Source organism: Tamandua tetradactyla, chromosome 7 (assembly GCF_023851605.1).
Source record: "Tamandua tetradactyla isolate mTamTet1 chromosome 7, mTamTet1.pri, whole genome shotgun sequence".
In the NCBI taxonomy this organism is placed as follows: domain Eukaryota; kingdom Metazoa; phylum Chordata; class Mammalia; order Pilosa; family Myrmecophagidae; genus Tamandua; species Tamandua tetradactyla.
The window spans coordinates 3,341,281-3,368,223 of record NC_135333.1 but is presented as its reverse complement, the minus strand read 5'-3'; the positions used below and the strand labels follow the sequence as shown (position 1 = coordinate 3,368,223).

General features: G+C 38.2%; 2 protein-coding genes and 1 pseudogene across 2 annotated transcripts in view; 1 reads left to right on the top strand and 2 right to left on the bottom strand.

Annotated features, from left to right (window-relative positions):
• The window catches only part of MAP3K21 (mitogen-activated protein kinase kinase kinase 21), a 55,818-nt gene extending 48,486 nt beyond the window's left edge, over positions 1-7,332 (bottom strand). The window contains exon 1 of the mRNA XM_077168359.1: positions 6,098-7,332. Coding sequence (XP_077024474.1) covers positions 6,098-6,995 — 898 coding nt within the window. The 5' untranslated portion in view covers positions 6,996-7,332. The remainder of the gene's footprint in view (positions 1-6,097) is intronic.
• A 124-nt stretch (positions 7,333-7,456) lies between these two features.
• PCNX2 (pecanex 2) overlaps positions 7,457-26,943 on the top strand; it is a 460,152-nt gene continuing 440,665 nt past the window's right edge. Inside the window, exon 1 of the mRNA XM_077168355.1 lies at positions 7,457-7,715. The gene's annotated coding sequence lies outside the window, so the exon portion shown is untranslated. The remainder of the gene's footprint in view (positions 7,716-26,943) is intronic.
• On the bottom strand, positions 22,683-23,132 carry LOC143689446 (small ribosomal subunit protein eS27 pseudogene; annotated as a pseudogene).

Sequence of the window (26,943 nt, the reverse complement as noted above, 5' to 3'; positions counted from 1 at the left end):
GTAATGGGCACACTGTTATCTTTATATTATTAAAAATTTTTAGAATTTATCATATCTATATGGTATAAACATTGACAGATATAACACACATATACAAAAACTCTTGGGGGTTCTAAGAACTAATAATTTAGGCAATGTACGGACAGGATAAAAGCTGAGGTACTGGTATCAGAAGCCCTGGATGCAATTCTTAGCACCAATCTCTGACAAGCTGAGTGACCTTAGGTAAGTCAATTAATACCTGGTTTCAGATTCTTCTGTAAAATGAGAACCTCAAGAGATTGCTGCAGGGATTAAATGAGGATAAAGAATTTGAGCAGTGCCCAGCACCTAATAAGCCCTATGTAAGTAACTGTTAACTGCTGCACCTGTTATTACTATTATTTAAGTAAAAGCACTAAAAATGAAGCAATATTCCAAAAAGAAGAATTTTAAAAAGTAAGTAAATTCACTTATTTGGGCCAATTGTACAGATTTGAGTTCAGGCTCCAAAATAAAAGCCCCACAGTTCTCCTAGCCTCTCAGGGAAACCCTGCACCCACTGGAATTCCTTCATGAGGGATGTTTTAAACTTTTAGATCCCCTCAAATACATCAAAGGGTGTGGGGACAGTCACATTGATAGTGGAGTTAACTCATCAGATTGCCAAAATAGACTATCAATATTTTCTAATCCAGGGTGAATGAGGGGGTAAAAGTAGTTTAAATTAATTCACTAAACAAGTAATGATTATACAAACTAACTAGACTCTGGTTGTAAATAATTTACGTCAAACCAATGTCCAAAATTATTTTATTTTTCATTACTGCTCTTCTGATCATTTACAATAGTACAGTCATAAAGCAAATTATCCCAATGCATATATATTTTTTCTTTCTAGCGTTTGTTGTTTAGCGACAGATCATACTATTTTCCTGTATAAAAACCTTCAATAGCTCCTCACTGCCTATTAAATAGTATACACATCCCAGCTTGGCATTCAAGGTCCTCTCTGTCTGGACACATATTAAATGCTTGTTTCCCTTTCACAAAACCCCTTTCTCTGCCTTTCCTTCTAGCCACACCTAACTACTCATTGTTCCCTAAAAAAGTCATATGCCTTTATGCCAATATTGACCCAGTTGCCCTTAAAAGGTAGAAAAAAGTTCAACAGATTTTCCCTACAGGATTTCTGACAACTTCTGAGAGGAATTCAGTATACGATATTATAACAGGAGATTCAAGCTCAACGAGGTTATGTAATTTGTCCAAAGCCATACAGCTAGTAAATGATGACATCAATAATCAAACCCAGGCCTGACTCGAAAGCCAATGCTCTTTCTATTAACTGCGTTCTTTTGGAAAAGTTGACCTCTTGAAATGAATAGATTAGATTTCACCTCCCTTCTCTTTCGGTATCATGCTTCAATACACTTTATAATGACTACTAAAATGATCAAATGTGTACAGTGTAAAATAAGTCTGCATAAGTACAATGAAAAATAAGTTAGCATAATACAGAATAACTGCTCCCTCTCACAACTCTAAAAAATGAGAAGTGTATACTTTTTTATAAAATATGCATGTACAAAAATGGTAGGGGTGGGGGAGATGTGGTGACTAACTCGTTTGTGACTGTTATTCTTTTAGTTATAAAAATATAAACTTTAGCTAACTTTTTTTCCCACCAATTTAAGTTTCAGCTGCCATTGATATGTGGACTGATCTTTCTGTGCCTCTGAATAGAAAGCAGACATAGCATGAAGCTACAAGTCCTGTATAAAAAAACAGATCAAGGAAGAAAAAAGACGTATGTCTTTTAACCGATAATAGTATAATTAATACCTCCCCCAAATAATTTTTATGACCTAATTAAACACATTATTCAGAGATTACATTTGCTATAATTTTCTCAAATAGTTCCTTCATTTATATTGTACTAGTGAGAAAAGCTACAAAAGTTTTAGATTCCTTTTGTAGTTTAAGTAAGAGCTCTAAACCATATTTTATAATAACTATAACTATGATTATTTATAGATTGTAGGTATAGTTGTAGACAGAGGTAATAATTATTACCAGAAAGCTAAAAAAAAGTGGGGGAATAAAAAGATACTTAATCATTGGAATCAAAATATAAAAGTAAGCTTGTAGCTCAGTTTCTCATGTAACATATGTTTTCTTTTTTAAAAAAATGGAACCACTGGCGGGCCACAGTGGTTCAGCAGGCAGAGTTCTCACCTGCCATGCTGGAGACCTGGGGTTCGATTCCTGGTGCCTGCCCATGCAAAAAAACAAACAAACAAAAAGGAACCACAAATTATGCCAAATTATTGATTTCAATCCTGAACTACTCCTGAATAAATACAACGTAGACTAAATTATAATAATTTAAACCATCCTCAGCAGCTTATATATTATACTATTTTATCTTAATTCCTCCACTGTAACTTCTCTGAAACCAATTCCATTGCTACCACCCTAGACCAAGCCAACACCCTCTCTTGTCTGGACTACTGCAAGGGCCTGCTAATCACACCAACTTACAGTCCATTTTCCAGAGCAGCCAGAGTAATTTTTCAAGAACAATAATCAGATCATACCACTCCTCTGAACAAAATACCACAAAGCTTCAAAAGACACTTGGTATGGAATCCCTGCTTCCACCAAGGCCCACGAGCTGCTGCCTGGTCTGATGCTCACCTTCCTCTCCCTATGATCTGGGTCTCATTGACTAGCGTCCAGCCTCACTGACCTTCTTCCTTCTCCTCCAACAAGCGAGGCTCATTTCTGCTTTATGTTCCCTTTGCCTGGATCTTTGCTTGACTTGTTTGTCCATCTCATCCAGGTCTCTGTTCACTTCACTCCCTCAAGGAAGCTTGCCTTGGCCACCCTGTCGGAAACTGCACTCCGATCCTCTACCCTCTCACTTTACCTTTTGCCATGCTTTATTTTCTTGAAAGAATTAATTAATATTTGTGATCACATGATTACTATCTGTCTTCCCTACTAGACTACACTCCGCAATGGCAGGGATATTGTCATCTGGTTTGCTGTTGCGTCCCTCGGGCCCAGACGTGACTGGCACAGGTTTGGCACTCAAAATGTGTTGAATAAATGAGTTCCAGTTAAGGATGACTTTCTTGCTTTTCTCTGAATAAAACTGACAGTTTTAGCAGTAACCCAAGTGCCCTGTGTTGCTCCCTAGAATTAATGTTTCCTATTTACTTTGTATACTGGTAGTTACAGTTTAGCTTACTTTTACAACATAAAAGATGTTTAAAACTTCGTTAATTTGGCTTAATTTTCTATCTGTTGCAATCTGTTAGAAAAGGGACAAAGTTGTTTGAACCACCACAACGTATCAGCTATCATTTCAGCATATGCATTCTCCTAAAAATATGATAAAACAAGAAGACCTACTGGGAAAGATGAATTAAAATGTCAAAAATAGTAAGTTCTTTTAACAAATTTAAACATTTATTTTAGACAATTATGTCCACTGACTTGGGTCTAAGTAGTCTTATACTGGTTCTTTGTTACACGAGTAGACACAAAATCAAAATTAAATTCAAATATTGATTTTTAAAACCTTATTTACATTATCAGCTCACTTCACCATTAGCAAATAACCAATAAAGTCAAACAAAACATACTGTAATGGAGTATCTGTTCATAACCAATAAAGTCAAACAAAACATACTGTAATGGAGTATCTGTTCTACTCAAAAGTCCAAACAAAAGTTATAGCTTCATATCATAAGAGAATTCCATAGAATTTACACTCATTAATTCAGCAAATAAAACCAGAGAGCCAAGATAAGGCAATGTGTGAAGTACTGTGATTTGCATTTTAGGATTTATTCAAAATTTTATTTTATAGTAATTAAATACTTTAATAATGGAAATATGTAACACATATTTGTCTAGGCTAGTGCCTACTAACGTAGTGCAAACTAAGTTGCAGCATATAAACAAATCTTCAAATTACCTAATATCTACTAAACCATAGTAGTCTACACTCTATTGTACAAGTTTTTCTGGTGGCAATAAAAACTATTTAACCATAGGTTATAAATCTAGGGTCATATTATTTCCTCTTCTTATTTAATATTAGGAGTCCTTTAAAAGCTCTGATTTATATTTAAAACCTTTCCAATTTGCAACAAATGGGACGTGGATTAACCTCCCTGTCTATGCTTTTAACACTAGCAAACACGTCCTACCTTATGAACTGGTTATATGGACCTCAAACATCACCATTAAACAAAACTGACTCGGCATAATGCAAAAAAGTAGTTTATAGGTCCTTTAACCTTTTGGCTTAAGGGCCTATCCAACCCAAATTGTTTGCCTGTGTTGGTGACTTGATGTCCTGCAACAAAATATAGTTTGTAGAATGCAAGGTTCTACGTTAATCATAGAACTGCTGCAATGCCAAGAGAGTAATGAGAGAATGATGCTATTGCTGTCCTTAAAGTACCTGGTTCTGCAGAAAACTCCCAGCAGACACAGGCTTACAGGACCTCACCGGGGCGAGGGCTTACGGAACACGCTATAGGGCACACAGGATAACAGAACTTCACTTGTTCTGTGGCAGCAAGCTCAATCTTTGTTTCAGTAAAGCATATTTTAGGAAATCAGCCCGAATTGACAGCAAAGACTGTGTAAGGTGTGAAGTACTTACAAAGAAAATTACATTAAAATTTTGCTATCTATACCTTACAGTCAAAAAGCAAATAATTCTAGAGTCCATCAGGCCCCTGTTAGGAGCTCTACAAATACAATATTACCATTAACCAATTTTCTATACCATATTTTGTTAGGCCTTGAGCCTGTCATTTAAGCAGTTTTCATCTAAATTATGAGGGAATTGGGGGAGAGAGTTGTTATAAAATAAAACCTAAAAGAAAAGTACTCAAGCTTAAATGTAGCTACCAACAAATTATTTATAACTCTGTAGTGATAATACAAGAAAACATCAGTACTGCAGGGTTCTGAACAGGAAAAACAATCGCCACAAATATATCATTTATTGTCACTCTTCTTTCAGCAGACTTAGAAAAGGACAACGTTTCAGTTCCAGTTAGCTCCTGTCCTAGCAGGTTTTACAAAGTTGAAAGACATGCAGCTGTGGGTAGGTCAATGCCAGTTCCGGCTGCATCCTTTAGTCTTTCATGAAACTTCACCTTATTCTAGGGGTGTCATCCAAAGTACTCGTTCCTATTAAAGAACTAACTTCAAACAACAATTCTATTACCTCTTTTATACAATGTAATTTAATAGGATTTGTATTTAGGTCATTTGTCAGTTCTTTATTGACATTTGGAAAATCCATCGATTTATAAACAAACAAAATGATATAAATCTGGTTTCCTCAAGCACTTGTGCAAGGACAACACACTCGCTCTTAGTAAATCCAAATATGTATAATAGAGTAAACTGGTGTTTCTTGTCTGGAGACAATTCACCAACACTCAAACCACTGAACTAATAATAACATAATATTTCATTGAGATAAATGTCTGACTGAAAATTTGAAAAGCCAAAGAACAGGAAACCACATTTAAAGTGGGATAATATTTACTTCAGTATAGCACTTGCAAAAGTGAAGGAAAGGGAGAGTTTGATGAAAGCCATTAGACATGAAGGGGGAGGGGCACGGGCCACTCATTATCTAAGCAAGGCTTCAGTTTGCAAAGTGCTCCCCAAATAAACAACCTACTGTACCTAAAGGCCAAAATACCACCTGAGGTTTCCAGAAGATACAGGTATTTCACAACTGGTTTAAGGTACAAGCAAATCTGATCCACATTTTCTTTAAAAAGGCACCCAAAGGCAACAAGTCAAAGTAAGTGTGTCATCTGCCCCAAAGCAAATAACCAAGATTTAACTAGACCTTTGAGCTCTGGAAGGCCTGGAATGAGGCTGCTCCTGGCTCAGTGAGGGCTGACCTCCACCTCTTTCCACCTGGCACCATGACTCATTGAAGTCCACCCTGGGAGGGTTTGCGAAGTGGACGGCACGGTGCACAGCACCCTCCTAAAACTTTTCGGCACACCACCCCTCCCCCACCTCCAGGCTCCCAGGGAACATGGGCCGGGCGCCTACCCCCACTTACTGTTGCTGGACTTAAGGTCCCGGTGCAAGATCGGCACCACGGCCTCTTCGTGCAGGTAGAACATCCCCCGGGCGATCTGCACTGCCCAGTTAACCAGGACATGTGGGGGGATGCGGCGCGCACAGCGCGGGCTGGGGGCGCCCGGGTCCGAGGCTGCGGCCAAGGCTCGGTTGAGCGCTCCGCCCCGGGCGAACTCGAGCACCAGGCAGAGGTTGGGCTGCCGCAGGCAGACGCCGCGCAGCTGGATGATATTGGGGTGCCGCAGCATGGAGAAGAGCTTCGCCTCCCGCCGCACGCTCTCGGCCGCCGCCGCCGCGTCCTGCTCGGGGTCCCGCCGCGCCGCCTTCACCGCCACCTCCTGGCCCTGCCAGGTGGCCCGATACACCTGTCCAAAGCCGCCGGCGCCGATCAGCTCCTTCAGCTCCAGCCACTCGAACTCGATCTGCACCGGCGAGCCGGGCCGCGGTGGTGGTGGCGGCGGCCGCGGCGGGGCTGGCGGCGTGGCGGTGCTCGGCCAGCCCCGGCTGCGGCCCCCGCGCGGGCCGGGCGACGCCTGGCGGGCGGCCGGGTTGCAGGGGGCCAAGTAGTTGGCGGGGAAGATACCGAGGCGCCGCTGCACCTGGCCGGCCCACCAGCCCTCGTCGCCCGACACGGAGGCGTCCTGGGACAGCACCTCCACGAGCTGGCCCCGCCGCAGGCTCAGCTCATCCTCACCGCTCGCCTCGTAGTCGTAGAGCGCGGCCCACAGCCGCCCGCCCCCGGCTCCAGCCGCCCCCGAGGACGAGGAGGAGCAGCAGGAGGAGGCGGAGGACGACGATGACGAGCCGGTGGCCGCGGGGACCCCTCGGGCGGGGGAAACCGGCTTGTCAGCCGCTCCCTCGGAGCCGGGGAAGGCCATGATGGGGTGGCCGTGAGAAGGGTCGAGGCGCGGGGCTGCGGGCTCAGCCTCCGGGGTGGTCGAGCGGGCGCATCGTCCGGCGGGGTCGCCAGACCCCACGTCCCCGTCGCCGTCTGCGAGAAGGGAAGGTTGGGGGTGGGGAGAGGGAGGAATTGAGGGAAAGGGGAGGGCGGGTGGCGTGGAGAAGCGTTTTCACAGGGCTGCCGGGTCCACTACCCGGAGGCCCCGGCCTTCAGCCCCCAGCTCTTCCTCGGCCGCCACTGCTGCCGCAGCGGGGGCTGCGAGCGCGGGGCTCACCATCCTGGCTCCGTGGGCCTGCCGCGGGCCTGCAGCACATTCGCTCCGGCCTCCGCCCGCCGCCGCCGCCTGGGCCCGCCCCCTTTCGCCCGGCGCTCGCGACCATTGGCTCGCCGCGCCCACGTGACGCGGGAGGCGGAGTACGCCGAGAACCGTGACAGGTTTTCGGGAAAGTTTAAATTAAGTAAAGATTGGAGAGTCGACTCCTCTAAAAAAGCGGGTGAGAAATGGATAGAAAGTTTTACAGACACCAGATCTGGTGTTTTAAGGTGTAAAGGGAGGGATCGAACTGCCGCTGTAAGAGAGCTTACAGGGCACCACAGAACTGACCGCATGACAAGTCAGAGCGATCTCAAACCTGGGCCGGCGCAGCGCGCCCGATCACTGGAGAGCGTGGATTTGAATCCAAAGTGCATGTCAGAAGTGAGTACGTTAGAAAACACAGTTCAGACTCAGCTACTGGTCGGGAGAGTCCCAGAAGCTCTTTTTCTCGTGACAGTTAATTCCTTGTTTGTCTTTACTGTCTGCTCCCATAGGAAAGAGTCTCCTGTCCCCCCGTGAAGCCACAGGTCTGGGTTTCTGAGGTTTTGGCAACAACTGGGTGCCGCTCTCTCTGGCCTCTTGGGTCTTTGTTTTCCCTTGGTGGCGGTTGCCCATTGTCTCCCAGCCTTAGTTTCTCTTAGTCTCAGCAAGTGCCCATAGAGCAAGACCGTCATCGTGCACAGAAACTCAAGTCCTCAGTGGTATGCTGCTTGCCTATCTGATGTTTCCTTGGTGTTCCTCAAAGGGGACGAATTGTGTACATAAACATTCTGGGAAGCAGAACATTCCGCTTGTCTTTTTTTTTTTTTTTTTTTTTTTAACATGAGCAGGCAGTGGGAATCGTACCCGGGTCCTCTGGCCTGGCAGGCAAGCATTCTTGCCTGCTGAGCCACCGTGGCCCGCCCATCCCCTTGTCTTGATAGATAGGTTTGGCTTTGCTTCATTTACCCTATAAAGCAAGTGATAGCCTTCTAACGTTTAGAAAATAAAAGTTTTTCTGTTTGGGTGCTGGAACCATTTCAGGTCAAATGGGAAGAAATTTGAAATTTTCTGCATGAACGGGATTTCTTCTCAAATAAATTTGTTCATTTATTTATTAAAAATATTTTAGAGGGCGGGCCACGGTGGCTCAGCAGGCAGGAATGCTTGCCTGCGATGCCAGAGGACCCGGGTTTGATTCCCGGTGCCTGCCCATGTCAAAAAAAAAAAAAAAAATTTAGAGGCCTTATTGGTGAGGAGGGCTGTGGAAAGGAATAAAATAATTAGTTCTCATGAAATGAATTGCCACGGATAGATGTAGCAAGCCATCGTTGCTCTGCAGCTGAAAGGGCAGCAGTGCAGTACCACTCTCTCCCCTGGGATTTCTGACTTTTCCCAGAAACAATCTCACAAGGGCTTTCTTTTCTCCACCCTTTTGGTTCCCCCAATTCTTCTCCCATTTACAGTTTCTGTCACAGCCATTACAGGCCTTTACAGATATATGGGTCTCCTCTCTATGCTAATGAAGAAGTAAGTCTAATTTAACTGGTATATATACTCTAAGATATTATACTGAGGAATAAGAGATATAAGATAAATACGGAAGGTCCCTGCTCAAGAGAATAACAGGAGAATAAAGTAAATTCTGCAATAGGAGGTTAAATCATGTGTCCTGAGCTCAAGGTAGAGGAGCAATTAATTATGACTAGGGTGACTAGGAAATGTTTTTGTGACGTGTCATTTGTATTGAGTATGACTAGGAGTAATAGAAAAAAGGAAGAAGGACATTCCAGGCAAATAAATCGGAGACAAGGCCAGATAAATGAAAATACAAGTCCAGATAAATAGTGGACTCAACTAATGACAAGGGGTTGAGGTTATGGGTGACAGTAGATGAGGCTAGAAAGATAGAAAAAGAGTCAAATTATATAAAGATTCTAAAGAAATTTAAGTGTCCTATAGTGGGCCAGTGGGTCCTCTACCGTTAGTGACTAGAGAGACAATTTTAGGGGTTATGAGGATAGGACATATAATAGCATTGAAACATAATGACAAATTTATTGCCTTTTCAGTTTTCCTCAAGTCCTTCAGCTTATGCTATTTATTGACTTGAGCAAATTACCTTCCCTCTTTGTGGCTCAGTTTCCTCCTCTGTAAAATGGAATAATAATAAATAGTACCTATATCACAGAGTCGTTAGGAAGACTAAATCGATTAATACTTGTAAAGGACTAGAAAAGGTGATTAGCACACAGTGAGTTATAAATAATGTTAGCTCTTATTATTAAACCCATTTTTAGTAAAGAGAGCAGACAGTTCTGTAACTTGGTCCCTTTGGCAGACCAGAATTTCTAATTTTCTTATTTTTCTAGTATTTATATTTACTGTTGCTTTCTGTTTATGATGAGTGATATGGATTTTCTGTTTGTAGTAAAGAAAGTAAGTTTCTAATTCAAAGTAATTCATTAAAAATGAGTCAACTTAAATAATTTTTGTCATACAGTTAGTAGATAAGGTAAAAATGGTGAAGGTGGTACTCAAATGACAGAAAATAAACACTGCTGGGAGTAATATCCTTTGATATTTTTGGAACACAGCAGTGCCATGACTGACTTTAAGGTATGTGAAGTTGCTCTTAGCTGCCATGGAAACAGTAGTTTAAATAGATCAAGGTAATAAATAAGACTACTAAGTGAGAACCTACTATAATAATACAGGGGGAAATTGGGAGGGCTTGAACCTACGTTATTGGCTTTAGAAAGTAAAGAGACAAGTGCAAAAACAATATGCAGAGAAAGTATCATAAAGATGAGTTACAGACCTGTGGTAGTTTAAGTTACGTACCCTAGAAAAATCATGTTTCTAATCGTATTCTGTAGGTGTGAACCCATTGTAAATAGGTCCTTTCGAAGATGTTATTTTTAGTTATTATGGCTCAATTGAGTCAGGTGGGTCTTATTCTTATTACTTAAGTCCTTTATAAACAAAAGAAATTAGACGTAATCAGAGAAAGCCAGGAGGGCGAGCAAGAAACAGGAGGTCAGCAGTACTGGAAGAGAAAGGGGAGGATTTTGCCACAGTGCATCACCATATGACAGGGAAGCCAAGGAATACAAGGATCACCAGCAGCCAGCTCCAGAACACCACAGTTTCCAGGGAGAAAGCATCACCTTTCTTATGCCTCAATTTTGGACCTCTAACCTCAAAATTGTGAGCCAATAAATCCCTATTGTTTAAAGCAACCCAATGTGTGGTATTCGACAAAGCACCTGGGAAACTAAGACAAGGTCCCTGTCCAAAACTCAGGGGTCCTGATATGTTCCAGATTTTGAGTTTGGGACATTTTAGTCGTATAGTATATATATATACGAATATTAGCATCCCCAGGGTGAAGCATCACTCTATAATCAAACATATTAAAAAATTTCTGCTTCAGAATGTAAGAATATTTTCATCAAGCAGGGAACACAAAACACCCTCTTATATTTTCAGATCACACTTTGTTGCCAAATGATTTCTGATGCCACCTTTACAAAATAAATTTTGATTTTCAGAACTTCTTGGATTTTACAGTTGTGGATAAGAGGTTGTGGAACGTTTGAGAAACTCTTTCCAGGTTTCTAGCTTAAGCAAGTAGGTGGATGGTAATGCTATTAAAAGGCCTAGCAAGTTTTAGGGAGAAGATAATTCATTGACATGTTGGAGTGTGGATGCTTTGGGGACAACTGATTATATACTAGGAATGTTAGAGAATCAGGAGAATGGAAAGAGTATAGTGATAGAAGAAACTGAGTTTTGGAAGTAATTCTCTAAACAAAATGTCATACACTAAAGAACTATTCTCCTGGGCTACCAGAATACATAGGGGCTGTGCTGGTTTGAAACTCTTAAGTTCCTCAGAAAAGCCATGCTCTTTTAATCCCATCTTTGGGTACAGACATATTATGGGTGGGATCTTTTGATTTGATTGTTTCCATGGAGATGCCATCCAATTGTGGCTGGGACCTTTTGATTGGGTTATTTCCATGTAGGCGTGTACCTGCTTATCCAAGGTGGGGGTGGGGGGTCTTAATTAGTTTACTAGAGAGTCCTTAAAAGAGCTCACTGAGAGAGAGAGCTCAGAGCTGACAGAGAGCAGAAAGATGAAACCAAGACACAGACATTTGGAGATGGTAAGCTAAGAAATGAAACCCAGAATCTGCCCCAGAAAAGCTGAGGGCGTAACTACAGATGCTTTGAGTGAAAGCCACTAGAAACAGAAGCTGAGAGAGTCGTTTGAAACCAGAAGCTGGGAGAGAAGGACAGCAGACATTACCATGTGCTTTCCCATGTGACAGAGAAGCTTTTTTCTCAGAGTCAAGGTGTCTTTCTATGAATGTCTTAGTCTAGAAATTTTCATGATCTTAGGACTGTAAACTTGCAACTTAATAAATGCCCTTTGAAAAAGCCAATCTATTTCTGGTACATTGCATTTAGCAAACCAAAACAGGCACCTAGTGTGTCTCTTTGATTACTAAGGCCCATCTAAAGATGTATGACACTGTTTTGTTCACCCTGGCAGACTCTTCTGTGCCTTTCAAAGACCTGCCAAAATGCGGCCTCCCAAATTCCAGAGGAATCAATATGCAGAGCCTTCTAATGTAGTTTGACTTGAGTGAAATTTGGTGCTAAGAAGAGTTCCAGGGTTCTATAACTCTCCACAGCTCAATTTTAGAGTCATCTCATTGATATTCCTTGAAGTTCCAACAATGTGATTCTCTGGGACCTGTTTCCCATGTGGTGCCTCTGAGCAGAAATCAGTCCTGGCTGGGAGTCTGTCCTGGGCTTGATTATCCCAGATTTACCATTTGTTGCTTTTGTGTCTTTTTCTTTTAATCCCTGCTTTTACAGTGTCATTCACTAGTCAGATGTGTGCTGTAACTATGTCCACCGTGACTAGTGTAGCATATTCCAACAGAAAGAAGTAAGACAAGAAGATAAGAGTGCTAAGACAGAACTTGGGGTACTCATATATATTGAAATCGCTGAGAAAATAAGAACCAAGTGGAAAAATTTTAGAGGATCAGACAGTTTGGTGTTAGGGAAACAAAGCGAGTCTATTACTTCAATTAAAACAACTGACAATACTGGTTGCCAGTGATAAAATGTGAGCTTCAAAGCAAAAAAAATCAGAATTTTGGAAAATTTGTAGTTGCTAATATGGTCTCAATAACTTTCCAAATATGTGAAGACTTTTCTGATAAGATTGGTAGTGATATTAAAATGTGATTTTTGATTTCTATAACGCAATATTCTATAATCGAACCTGCGTTTCTAGCTTGGCAGACGAGAATTCTTGCCACTGAGCCACCGTTGCACTGCACAAGACTAATGTCTTTTTGATGTTACAAATTCATGCATGGGTAAAAAATTTATTCAAAGTGGATTTCAATGTGACAGATTATGAAGAGTTCATTGATAATGGTTTCGTATGTCACATTGCACTTTAAAAAACAGTATTTTTGGACTTTTGGTACAGTGTCAAAGAATATCAACGATTATCTACAAAGTTCATTAAAAATACTTCTGCTTTAGAAAAACGTGGTGGTTTCCAGGGGTTACAGAAATGGGGAGGGAAAATGGTGGCTTGTCTGTAGGTCTAAAAGGGTAACACTAGAGATCTGTGTGATGGAACTGTGCAGTATCTTGACTCTGGTGGTATTCAGATGAATCTGTAAATGTGACAAAATTGCACAGACAAAATGCACACACATGTGAAAAACTGGTGAAATCTGAATACGGTCAGTTGATCTTATCAATGTCATTTTCCTAGTTGTGGTGTTATACAGTAGTTATGCAATATGTTACCACTGGGAAAAACTGGGTGAAGAATGTAAGTATACAGAGTCTCTATTATTCTTACAAACTGCATTTAGATCTACAGTTGTCTCCAAATGAAAAATTAAAAAAAAATTATGTCTTTTCCAACTGCATGTCTGTGAGGCCACAATTTCTCCATACTTCAGCCAACACAATGTAGTGCGACAGGTTAAATGCAGAAGCTAAGGGAATATAGCTGTTTTCTATTAAGCCAGACATAAAAGAGATTTCTGGACACGTAAGCAATACTAGTCAACTTACCTATGATTTTGTTGTTGTTTCGGGAAAAAGCCAGTTATTTTTTATAAAAATCTTTTATGTTATCACGTAACAGACTTATTGTTATTATTTTAAAATAATGTGATAAATGTTTTACAAATTTCTGTTTTTATTTCTAATACAGAAATTATTGATAATTATAAATCAAAGTACAAATATTCATTGAGGTCTTCAGTAATTTTTTTAATTTTGGGTGCATGGTCTACAATTGAACCCAGGTCTCCTACGTGAAAGGCAGGCATTCTAACCACTAAACTACCCATGCACCCGGTCCTCAATAATTTTTAAGAGTGAAAAGGGGTCCTGAGATTAAAAAAATGAAACTTATACTGGTTAAAGAGAAGATTAAAAGAAGAAGAAACAACTCTGCTGATAATGCTCTTATTCAAATGGAAGATTCTTGGTTCAAAATCCAATAATATTTTGGCCAGTACAGACAAGGCTGGAACATTTAATTTAAGCAAGATGTTGCTAAAACTAATCACTCTACAACATGCAATTAGATGCTCGCATTAAACAGAAGACCTGGCTTTTCCACCTGAGGACAGTAGTTTTATTCTCCTCCTCTCCACATGCTTTTGACTTCTAGTATCCGCTCCTAAGAAACCTCAGTAACTAACAACAGAAAGGAACTTTCTATCATGGGAGGTTTAACCTACTCATAGGGCAGTCAAGCCGCAAGTAAGGAGGAAGAGTAAAATGTGTCCATAGACTTGGCAAAGAGAAAGCCTCTGATGTTTAAAAAAAAAAATGAATCTGGGCCTTTCCATCAAGAAGGTTATAACTATGGAATCAAGACTAACTGATATGAAGAAATAACAGTGTAAGAGAAGGAATGCATGGAGTTATACAGCAGTGAGAATTAGCATTGCATATAGTGTGACCAACTATCCCTGCTTGCCTAGGATTGAGAGGTTTCAGGAGACAGACTCGCAGTCCTAAAGCAGTTGGTCACCCCTAGTGAGAGAACACTTAACAGATGAGAAGGGACTCAAGTAGGGACTTTCAGATGCGTAGATGTAGATGAGTGGATAGTAAAGACAGGAATGAGGGGATAGGGGAAGACACGGAATGATGATTATGGTGTTCAGGGGCCATTGAGATGACTCAACTACAGGAAAGGATTTTTCTAGGGAAGAGCCAAGAAAAGACTTTAAGAACAGGTCAAGGCATCGCCACATTAGGAGCAATATGAAATCCTAGAGAGTTGAGAGGGAGGAATGAGGAATAATACTCCCTCAAAAATTTTTTTTTAAAAATCTAGATTCTTTAAAAAATGGAAAAATCTTGGGATTAAAAAATGTTTCCCAAAATGTTCAGTTATTTTTCCTAGACTGTATTATTTCTAGATGTAGAACACAAAATTTTAGGAAGATTATTAAGTGTTTAACAAACTTGCCCATATCAGGTTCTGTGCGAAACTTATCAAGACAAAAATTTTGATTGATATCTTGGAACTTTGGAAATGCCTGCTGTCACTACCTGCCTTGGATTGCATTTGGGAGATGGTGTGTGTGTGTGATGTTACACCCACATGGTATAACCTGTCATCTACCACCTAACTATGAAAGAAAACTTAACACTGGTTAAGAGCAAGACTATGGAAAAAGACCTGGGTTACAGTATCTTGGCTTTGCCATTACTTGCTAAATGAAGCCTAATTTTCATGCTTTAGATGTCTCTTCTGTAAAATGGTTGCAAGAATATTATCTGCTCCATGGAGTGTTTTTGAGAATTCACTGAACTAATGTATGTAAAGCATAGCATCTAATTAGTGCATATTTATCCCCCTTTTTAAGCTTCTATTCTATCCTATACCAAAGATCAATTTCTTTCTGCTAAAAAAATAAATATTTTTCATACGGTTTCCAGAATTCAAAAGTTGGAATGGTAACTTCCACGGCTCTGGGCAGATCACATAAAAACATAATACTTTTTGAGCAAATGAAACTATGTGAGACAAATTATAATTTTTATCTTGTTGTCACCAGCATTCCTGTTAGTTATTCACATGAACAATGCTACAGTAAGACTAAGAAATAAGTATATAAGTATACCCACTTAGTCTCGTGATAGAGACAGGAAAGAATGTATAGAAAGAATATATTTATCGTTCAACAAGTATTTTTTTAGGCCAGATACTAGCCTAAAGTACTTGGATATAAATTGTCATCATGGAGCTTGTATTTTGGCAGAAGTAGATGAAAAATATACAGAATAAATAATAAAATTTCAGAATTTATTATAATTTGATAAATGCTATAGAAAAATAAAAAGGAGAGCAAGTAAAGGCAGAGGAGGAATGTGGGGGAATGGATTGAAAAGGCTGTGTTAATAGGGTGGTCAGTGCGAATTCATCATGAAGGCAAGGTTTGAGCAAAGACTTGAACAAAGAGATGGAGGAACTGGACAAGCAATTATCTTGAAAACGATTAAATGAACAAGTATCATGAGACAATTCATAATATATTTTGACTGGGGAACACTCAACTTTTTACCCACAAATTATAGTTGAGTAACTATCAAAGAATAAAATGTGAGTTAAAAGTAGCATGAAATTCTTTTTGAATGTCTTGTGAGATTGTGAATTCACCTTTTTCTCTTAAATCTGATTCTCTGGCTTCTTTTTCATGAGTTTAAGACGGGAGAGCTAAATTAACAATAATAATAAATTATTATTAATAATAAGTTAACATTAATTGGCCATTATTTAACATTAATTGGCATTTAAGCTTTGAATTTAGTCTATGTGTCAGGCTATTATTTACTTTCAAAGTTTCAACCAGCTTTCAGTTTTAGACAGAGAAATAGCGATATTTAGAATTTCTGTAACTTTAATCACTGAACAAGATTGGAGCCCTGCTTGCTATGCTTAAAGTTACAGATTGTAGCCAGGCTGTTAAAATGGACAATGGACTACTTTATTGAATATTACAACAATGTAAAACTTGAGTGGTTTCAGAAAGCCCAGGTCTTTTTTTTAAACCTTTAAAGATATCCCTTCTGAAGTAAAAATACAAAGCTGATGACCTTGGACCTGAGATAGGAAGGTTGCCATTTCATGTTGAACTGCCACTTTTGTACAGTTTGTCCTATCAGAATTAATTTGATTTTTTTTAGAATTTACTGGATGCTTTTCAAACATAATGACTAATTCTTCACAACCTGCTGGAAATGTTAAGCAATTTATTTCTTTCACAAAGGACAAAGATAATAAAAAAGAGTAAATCATCCTCCCAAGGTCATAGTGAATAATCCATAGAGTGATGTTGCTTTAATTGTTTTTAATAAGTGTCAGCAGCTTGCTAGTTGCATTACAAATACACAGAAAGTTAAAATTATCCACCTGAACTACTACTATTATACTCGTAGGTCCGCCACCTGTTTTTGTGAGTTATTTTTCTACTCTTGAACTAATTTACTCTGTACTGCCCTTTTATCTTATTCATTCTGAAAATAATGGTTTCCTGCATATAAGATCTAAGTTTTGTGGTGGAACCTTCCTAAATTAGACCTGGACACACGACAAAAGCCAAACTTACAACAATGACCTTGTCAGAGACTTTGTTGAGCTTTTGTTTCAACTCCCCATTTTTTTCATCTATACATAAAATTAGAAGAAAATTAGCATAATACCTTAAGAATATGCTACGATGAGAATCAATTAGATAAAATTAAATAGCACTTTGGAAATTCTTAAAAGAAAACCATTAAGTAAATACAGGCAATTTCTTCTAATTACTGCATAGAGCATATGCTAATTCAGCACCCAGTATTCTGTTCACGTTTCTTTCATGGAGTAATCTCTTTTTCTGTCTTTTTAAATATCTGTTAGCATTTCTTCTGAATTCTTAAATTAACCTAACTCACCTTTCTGTCCTTTACAAATGTGGACCATACCAGTTAAAACTGTTCTGTTTTAATCCATAGGTCTTGATTCTGTCCTCCTACTTTGTCAGTTTTAATCTCAGTAAGAATTTCCAGGGCCCAAAGCCATCATATCTGTATCATCATGCAGGTTTCTTGATTTTCTGGGTGTTTACTTGGCCATATTTTGTATTGTTTTTGTTACCTGAGAAGATTGCCATTGCTACCCCTGAGCAAGCTGATGAATAGGAGGTACTTTGAAACCTGTGATGTGCCGTATAAGGGTGAGGTATTGCTTTGTGGTTGTCATTTAATCACATGGTTATTTGGAATCTTTGCGAACTGTTTTTATGTCACTTGATAAAGTTAAGGATTTAATGAGTGAAAGGATCCAGTAAGGATTTCCTTTAGGGAAAATTTTGTTTTATATAGAGCACCAATTCTCCATGATATTAAATTTGATACTAAAAACTTACTTTTTTTCTACTTAGATCGATTCTAAACCTGTCTTAAAAGTGAAATTAATATTCTTTTAGCGGCTTGTTATTCTGATTCATTGCATCCATCATTTAAAATTTTTCATGTTTAGAATTCATCTATAAGAAATGACTTCGAAAATCTTCTGTGTGTGTTCCAGTTATTTTATTTTTAAAATAAAGGAAATTATGCATATATTTTTTAAACAATAAAACATGCATACATATTTTAAAGGTTATGCATACTAAAAGATAGTTTGAAAAGTAAAATTCCTCATCCTCATGCTCTCTGTCCCCCAGCCATCCAGTTCCTTGCTTAAGGGTTTAATTTTCTATCTTTCCAGATGTCAGTTTATACAAACATACGTAAATACATCGTATGTAAATGTATATATATTGCTGCCTCTTTCTTTTTAGTTGTTTCATAGTACTCACTGTATGTTGTAGTATAATCTCTTTAATGACTTCTATTGAGGGACATTTACATTGCTCTTATCCTCATACATTTACCATTTGTAGAAGTGCCAGTGTACAAGTAGGATAAATCCATAAAAGTGAGATTACTGGGTCAAAGGGTATGTGCATTTGTAATTTTGATAGATACAGCCAAATGATCCTCCATAGGGGTTGTACCACTTTAGACGCCCACCAGTGATGCATTTCCTCATATCTTCCACAACAATGTGTAATCAAACTTTTTTCATATTGTGTTATTTGTTTTAAAATTCCAGATGTTTCTCCCACTGTGTTTGTCATGATACAGATTTGTATTTTCCTCTCAGTAGCATATACCAGGTAATCTGGCATTTTAACACTTATCTGTATAGTATATATATCTAAACTTAAATTTATGTGAATGATATTTAAATTTGTAATCTGTGCAGAGCTTGCTCAAATTTGTGGACTCTTCTCTATACACAAACACTATCTCCTGCTAAGGTGTTTCCATTTGATACCCCTTATGTATCATCCCTCCCGAGCTTTCCCCTCTTACCCCAAATTAATATACTCCCTTTCTCCTGTCAGTCCTATGTACTGATCCATAGGTCCTTTTAAAAAAATTATTTATAATTAGAAAAATCGTGTTTTAACAGAAAATAACAGAGTTACGGCCCCCCTTACCCCCCGCCATGCACACAGGTTTGCCTGTTATTAACACTTTGCACTTGTAGGATAACTTTGTTACAATTGATGAAATGGAATTATAATTATACTGTTAACTATAGTCCACAATTTACATTAGAGTTTACTGTTCATGTTGTACACTGCTATAGTTTTATTTTTTATTCTATGAGAATATATACAACCTAAAATTTCCCATTTTAAGCACATTCAAATATATAATTCAGTTGTGTTAATTACATTTACAATTTTGTGCTTCTGTCACCACCAGCCATAACCAAAAATTTTCAGTCGACCCAAAGAGAGACTCAGTACCAATTAGACATTAACTCCCCATTTCCAAACCCCTTCCCAGACCCTGGCAACCTGCAGTCTAGTTTCTGACACTATGAATTTTCTTATTCTAATTATTTTTTATTAGTGAAATTATGTATTTATCCTCTTGTGTCTTGTTTATTTCATTCAACATATCTTCAAGGTTCATCAGTGTTGTCACACGTATTAGAATGTGAACATTGATGTGCAAATATCTGTTTGAGTCCCTGTTTTAATTCCTCTGGGCGTGTACCTAGAAGTGGAATGGCAGATCATATGGGATTTTGGTTAGCTAAAGCTGCCAGAATGCAGTAAACCAGAAACAGGTTGGCTTTTACAAAGGGGATTTATTAGGTTACAAATTTGGAGTCCTAAGGCGATAAAAATGTCCAAATTAGGGCATCAAAAGGAAGATACCTTCTCTCAGGAAAGTCTGCTGCCATCTGGGGTTCCTCTGTCATATGAGAAGGCACATGGGGACATCTGCTGGACCTTCTCTCCAAAATGTGTCTGGGTGTTTCTCTCTTCCCTTCTCTGGGCTTTTTCCAAAACATTTTTCCAAAATGTTTCTGCTTTTTCTTTTTTCTTTTTTACATGGGGAGGCACTAGAAATTGAACCCAGGTCTCTGGCATGACAGGCAAGAACTCTAGCTGCTGAGTCTCCATGGCCTGCCCAATGTTTCTGCCTTTTATCCTCTCACAGAGGACTCTAGCAAGAGGATTAAGACCCACCTTTAATGGGCTCAGTTACATCTCCATGGAAATAACCTCGACAAAGGTCCCACAGTAGGTCTGCACACACAGGGATGTACTGAAGAGCATAGACTTTTCTGGGATACATAACACATTCAAACCAGCACATATGGTAATTCTACCTAATTTTCTGAGAAACCAACAAATTATATTCCATATTGGTTGCACTATTTTACATTCTCACCAATATGATGAAAAGTGTTCCTATTTCTCCATATCCTCTCCAACATTTGTTATTTTCTATTTTTTAAAAAATAATAGTCATTGTAGTCATTGTGAAATAATATCTGTTGTGAATTTCATTTGCATTTTCTGAATGGCTGACATTGTTGAGCATCTTTTCATGTGTTTTTAGGCCATTTGAATATCTTACTTGGAGAAAAGTTTATTCAAATCTTTTGCCCTTTTTTGAATTGGGTTGTTTCTCTTTTTGTTGTTGAATTGTAGGACTTCTTTATAAATTCTGGATATTAAATCCTTATTCAGATATATGGTTTTCAAATATTCTTCCCCGTTTTGTGGATTGACTTTTTGCTTTCATGCTGAAGTCCTTTGATGCACAAAAGTTTTGAATTTTAATGAGGTTCCATTTGTCTATTTTTTTTCTTTTTTGCTCGTGCTTTGAGTGTAAAGTCTAAGTATCTAAGAGATACTTTCTTATGTTTTCTTTTAGGAGTTTTGTAGTTCTTGTTCTTACATTTAGTTCTTTGATCCATTTTGAGTTGATTTTGTTAATATATGATATGATGTAGGGGTCTGTCTTTATTCTTTTGCATATAGAGATCCAGTTTTCCCATCTTTGTTTGTTGAAGAGACTATTCTTTCCCAATTTAGTGGTCTTTACCCCCTTGTCAAAACTCAGTTGACTGTAAATGTGTGTTGATTTCTGAGTTCTCAGTTTGACTCCATTGGTCTGTACATCGGTCCTTGTGCCAGTACCATGCTGTTTTGATTAATGTGGCTTTGTGATATGTTTTAAGATTGGTAAGTGTGACTCCTCCAACTTTGTTTTTCCTTTTCAAAATGGTTTGGGCTTACTCTTCCATGTAAATTAGATGATTAACTTTTCCATTTCTTAAAGAAGGCTATTGGAATTTTGATTGAAATTGTATTGAATCTGTAATTCACTTTGCATAAAATTCACATCCTAATAATATTTATTTAGTCTTTCAGTCCATGAATACAGAATGTCCTTCCACTTCTTTAGGTCTTATTTCATTTCTTTTACAATGTCTTGTAGTGTTCCTTGTACAAGTCCTTTTACATCCTTGGCCAGATTTATTCTTAGATATTTGATTCTTTTAGTTGCTATTGTAGATGGAATTGTTTCTTGATTTCTTCCTCAAGTAGTATATAGGAACACTAATGATTTGGAGGTGTTGATCATGCACCCTGACAATTTACTGAATTCATTTATTAGCTCTAGGTGCTTTGTTGTGGATTTGCCAGGCTTTTCTGAGTATAGGATCATGTCATCTGCAAATAGGAAAAGTTCTACTTCTTCCTGACCAATTTGGATTTTTAAAATTTCTTTCTCTTGCCAAATTGCTCTAGCTAGATCTTCCAGTATGTTGTTCAATACCAAGGTGACAGTGGGCATCCTTATGTTGTTCCTCATCTGACAGAGGGAAATCTGTCAGTCTTTCACCATCGAGTATGATGTTAATCTGTGAGTTTTTCATATATGCCCTTTATCATGGTGGGGAAGTTTCCTTCTAATTCTAGTTTTCTAAGTATTTGTTATCAAGAAGGGGTGATAGATTTTGTCAGATGCCTTTTCTGCATCAATCAAGATGATTTTGTGTTTTTTTCTTTTGTTCTGTGTTCTAGCTGGCTAGCTGCAGGAACGCAATATACCAGAAACGGGATGGCTTTTAAAAAGGGGACTTTAATAAGTCACTAGTTTACAGTTCTAAGGCCGAGAAAATGCTCCAGTTAAAGCAAGTTTATAGAAATGTCCAATCTAAGGCATCCAGGAAAAGATACCTTGGTTCAAGAAGGCCAATGAAGTTCAGGGTCTCTTTCTCATCCGAGAAGGCACATGGTGAAAGCAATCATGGTTTCTGTCTCAGCTGGAAGGGCACATGGCGAGCAAGGCATCATCTGCTAGCTTTCTCTCCTGGCTTCCTGTTTCATGAAGCTCCCTGGGAAGCATTTTCCTTCTTCATCTCCAAAGGTCGCTGGCTTGTGGGCTCTGGTGACTATGTCATTCTTCTCTGGCTCTCTCTGACTCTCCATTCTCCAAAATGTTTCCTCTTTTATAGGACTCCAATAAACCAATCAAGACCCACCCAAATGGGTGGAGACATGTCATCACCTAATCCAGTTTAACAACCACTCTTGACTAAATCACATCATCCAGGGAGATGATCTGATTACAGTTTCAAGCACACAGTGTTGAATAGGGATTATTCTACCTTTATGAAATGGGATTTTGATTAAAACATGGATTTTCTAGGGGGCATACATCCTATCAAACGAACACATTCTGTGTTGGATTGTGATGGATTGCATTTGTTAATTTTTTAATGTTTAACCACCGTGCTTACCTGGGATGAATCCCACTTGATCGTGATGTTAATTCATTTGATAGGTTTTTGGATTTGGTCTGCTAGTATTTTGTTGAGGATTTTTTTTTTTTAATGTATCCAAAATGTTTATTGGAATGGTGCCCCACTTGTCTTGCTTCAGGGCGTTTTTAGTGCTCCTTCCTTTTGGAGGAGCATTCTTCTGTAAGCCTCACTTTTCCTCCAGTAGGCTGGCAGAGAACAGTGGAGCAACCAACAACAAAACTACTGTCTGTGCATGGCTAAAGACTGTGGTGATTTTATTGCACCCTGAACATTTCACATCCATGAAGTAGGAATTGGCGCTCTGCACCAGGTATTTCTTCTTGTGTTTCCTCTTCTCTTCTGGAAAGGGATGAAGGAGGTCCTTTGTGATAGGCATGTTCTTTTAAGGAGGTCATCACCACTGGAAAGTTTTGTTGAGGATTTTTGCATCCATATTCATAAGGATGTTGGTATATAGTTTACTTTTCTTGTTGTAACTTTACTTAGCTTTGGTTTGGGTAGTTCTTGTTTGTTAGCTGCTGGAATGCAATATACCAGAAACAGAATGGCTTCTAAAAAGGGGGAAGTTATTAAGTTGCAAGTTTGCAATTCTGAGGCCATGAAGATGTCCCAATTAAAGCAAGTCTATAAAAATGTCCAAATTAAGGCACCAACAAGAGGTTACCTTTGCTCAAGAAAGGTGATGAAGTTCAGGATTTCTCTGTCATCTGGAAAGGCACATGGCGAACATGGCGATGTCTGCCAGCTTGCTCTCCAGGCTTCTTGGAAGCCCCCCGAGGGGCAATTTCCTTCTTCATATCCAAAAATCTCTGGCTGAGTGGGCTCTTGTGGTTCTTATGGCTCTCTCCTCTATTGTGGCTCTCTCAAAGGGACTTTTTTCAAAATGTTTCCTCTTTTAAAGGATTCAAGTGAACTAATCAAGACCCACCTGGAATGGGTGGGGTCACATCTCCATCTAATTGAAGATTAATACTCACAATTGGGTGAGTCACATCTCTGTGGAGATAATCTAATCAAGTTTCCAACCTATAGTACGGCATAGGGATTAAAAGAAACAGCTGCTTCCACAAAATGGGTTAAAACATGGCTTTTCTAGGGCACATAATCCTTTCAAACTGACCCTATAGAATGAATAAAGGAGTGTTCCTTCCTCTTCATTTTTTTATTTTTTAATTTTTGATGACTTCAAGCGGGACACGTATTAATTCTTCTTAGAATGTTTCTTAAAGTTCACCTGTGAAGACATCTGTTCCTGGGCTTTCTTTGTTGGGAGGTGTTTGATTACTGATTCATTAGTTATTGCCTTGTTGAGATCTTCTATTCTTTCTTTAGTCATTGTAGGTAATTTGTGTGGGTAATTCTGCCTAACAGTTTGCTGATTTTATTGTTCTTTTCACAGAACCTACTTTTGTTTTTTTTTATTCTCATTATTTTTAAAAAATTCTCTATCTCATCTATATTTGCTCTGATCTTTGTTATTTCCTTTCTGCTCACTTTGGGTTTACTTTGTTCTTCTTTATCTGCATCCTCTAGGTTTGAGGTAAGGGCTGATTTGACATCTTTTTTCTTTTTTTAATGTAAGCATTTAGAACTACAAATTTCCCTTATAGTACTGCCTTTGCTGAATCCCGTAAGTTTTGGAATGTCGTGTTTTCATTTTCATTTGTGTCAAGATATTTTCTAATTTCCCTCATGATTTTCCTTTAACCCATTGGTTGTTTAATAGTACATTGTTTAATTTCCACCTATTTGTGAATTTTCCATTTCTCTCACTGTTATTGATTTCTAGCTCCATTCCATTGTGATTGTAGAAGATACATTATTTGATTTCAAAATTTGTGAATTTATTGAGACTTGTTTTATGACCTATCATATCGTTTATCCAGGAGAATGATTCATGTGCACTTGAGAAAAATGTGTATTCTGTCACTATTGTTGAGGTGTTCTATATGTGTCTGTTAGGTCTAGTTGGTTTAGAGTATGGTTCAACTCTTGAATTTCATTATTTATTTTCTGTCTAGATTATTGAAAGTCATATTTGGAAGTTTCCTGTTATTAATGTAGAACCATCAATTTTTCCTTCAAATCTGTCAATATTTGCTTCGTATATTTTGGGGCTCTGCCAGTAGGTAATTATAGGTAAATATATATTTATAATTGGTATGTCTCCTTTTTAAATTGGCCCCTTTATCCATAAATTATAACCATCTTTGTCCTTCATAACAGTTTTTTATTTGGTCTGTTTTCTCTGATATTAGTATAGCTACCCAGCTCTCTTTTGGTTATTACTTCCATGGTATTTTTTTCCATCCTTTCACTTTCAACCCATTTGTGTCTTAAAATTCAAGGTGAATCTCTTATAAACAGCATATAATTGTGTCATACTTTTTTATCCATTCTGCCAGTCTCTCCCCTTTGACAGGAGAGTTTAATCCATTTACATTTAAAGTAATTACTGATAATGGAGGACTTTCTTCTGCCATTCGCTATTTAGTCTTTGTAAATCTTATATATTTTTGTCCCTCAGTTCTTCTGTTAATGTTTTCTTTCGTATTTATTTGTTTTGTACTGTATATACTGAGTCATTTCTCATTTCTTCCTGGATATATTTTAAATATATTTTCCTTGTGGATAACATGGGGTTAAAATTTAGCATCAGGTGCAACCACTGTGGAAGGCAGTTTGGCGGTTCCTCAAAAAGCTGAATATAGAATTGCCATATGACCCAGCAATACCATTGCTAGGTATCTACTCAAAGGACTTAAGGGCAAAGACACAAACGGACATTTGCACACCAATGTTTATAGCAGCGTTATTTACAATTGCAAAGAGATGGAAACAGCCAAAATGTCCATCAACAGAAGAATGGCTAAACAAACTGTGGTATATATATACGATGGAATATTATGCAGCTTTAAGACAAGATAAACTTATGAACCATGTAATAACATGGATGGACCTAGAGAATATTATGCTGAGTGAATCCAGCCAAAAACTAAAGGACAAATACTGTATGGTCCCACTGATGTGAACGGACACTCGAGAATAAACTTGAAATATGTCATTGGTAACAGAGTTCAGCAGGCGTTAGAAACAGGGTAAGACAATGGGTAATTGAAGCTGAAGGGATACAGACTGTGCAACAGGACTAGATACAAAAACTCAAAAATGGACAGCACAATAATACCTAATTGTAAAGTAATCATGTTAAAACACTGCATGAAGCTGCATCTGAGCTATAGGGTTTTTTTTGTTTTTGTTTGCTTGTTTGTTTGTTTGTTTGTTGTTGTTGTTTTTTACTATTATTACTACTTTTATTTCTTTTCTTTATATTAACATTTTATATCTTTTTCTGTTGTGTTGCTAGTTCCTCTAAACCGATGCAAATGTACTAAGAAACGATGATCATGCATCTATGTGATGATGTTAAGAATTACTGAGTACATATGTAGAACGGTATGATTTCTAAATGTTGTGTTAATTTCTTTTTTTTTTCTTTCCGTTAATAAAAAAATAAAAAAATAAATAAACAAAAAAAAATTTAGCATCAGAAATCTTTAATGCTCCTGTTATATTTGATACCAACTTGACTTCAAAAGCATACGCATACACTATTCTTATACCCCTCCAACCACATCCACATTTTTGTAATGATTACAAATTTTTAACTTTTTTTATTGTGAAATATAGTATATATACAAAAAAGCAATACATTTTCAAGTACATTTTAACAAATAGTTATAGAACACATTTTTTAATTTGATAGGGATTACAGTTCCACAATTTTTCGATTTTTCTTCTATCTACTCCAAGACATTGAAGATCAACAGAAATATCAATATAATGACTCAGCACTCATACCCATTTGTTAAATCCTGTCTTCTCTGTTATATTCTTCCCTTTTTTTCTCCTTCTTTTAAAATAGCATATATACATAAAAGCAACAAATTTCAAAGTACATTGCAACAATTAGTTGTAGAACATCTTTCAGAGTTTGTGGTTACAATTCCACACGTTTAGGTTATTATTTCTAGCTGCTCTAAGGTACTGGAGGCTAAAAGAAATATCAGCATAATGTGTTAGCATTCATGCTCATTTGTTAAACCGAACTTCTTGCTATAACTCCACCATCACCTTTGATCTTTCTCCCACTCTTTAGTGCTATTTGGGCTATGCCCATTCTAACATTTTCATGTGGGAAGGGGCTGTTGAAAATATGGGGTATGGGAATGGAACCAGTTGATATTCTGGCAAGGCTGGCCCACCTACATTTCAAGACTCATCTGATCCAGGGACCCATCTTGAGGTTGTAGGTTTTGAAAAGTTATCCTAGTACATGGAACCTTTGTAGAATCGTATATAATGTCCTAGGATTGGCAGGAATGG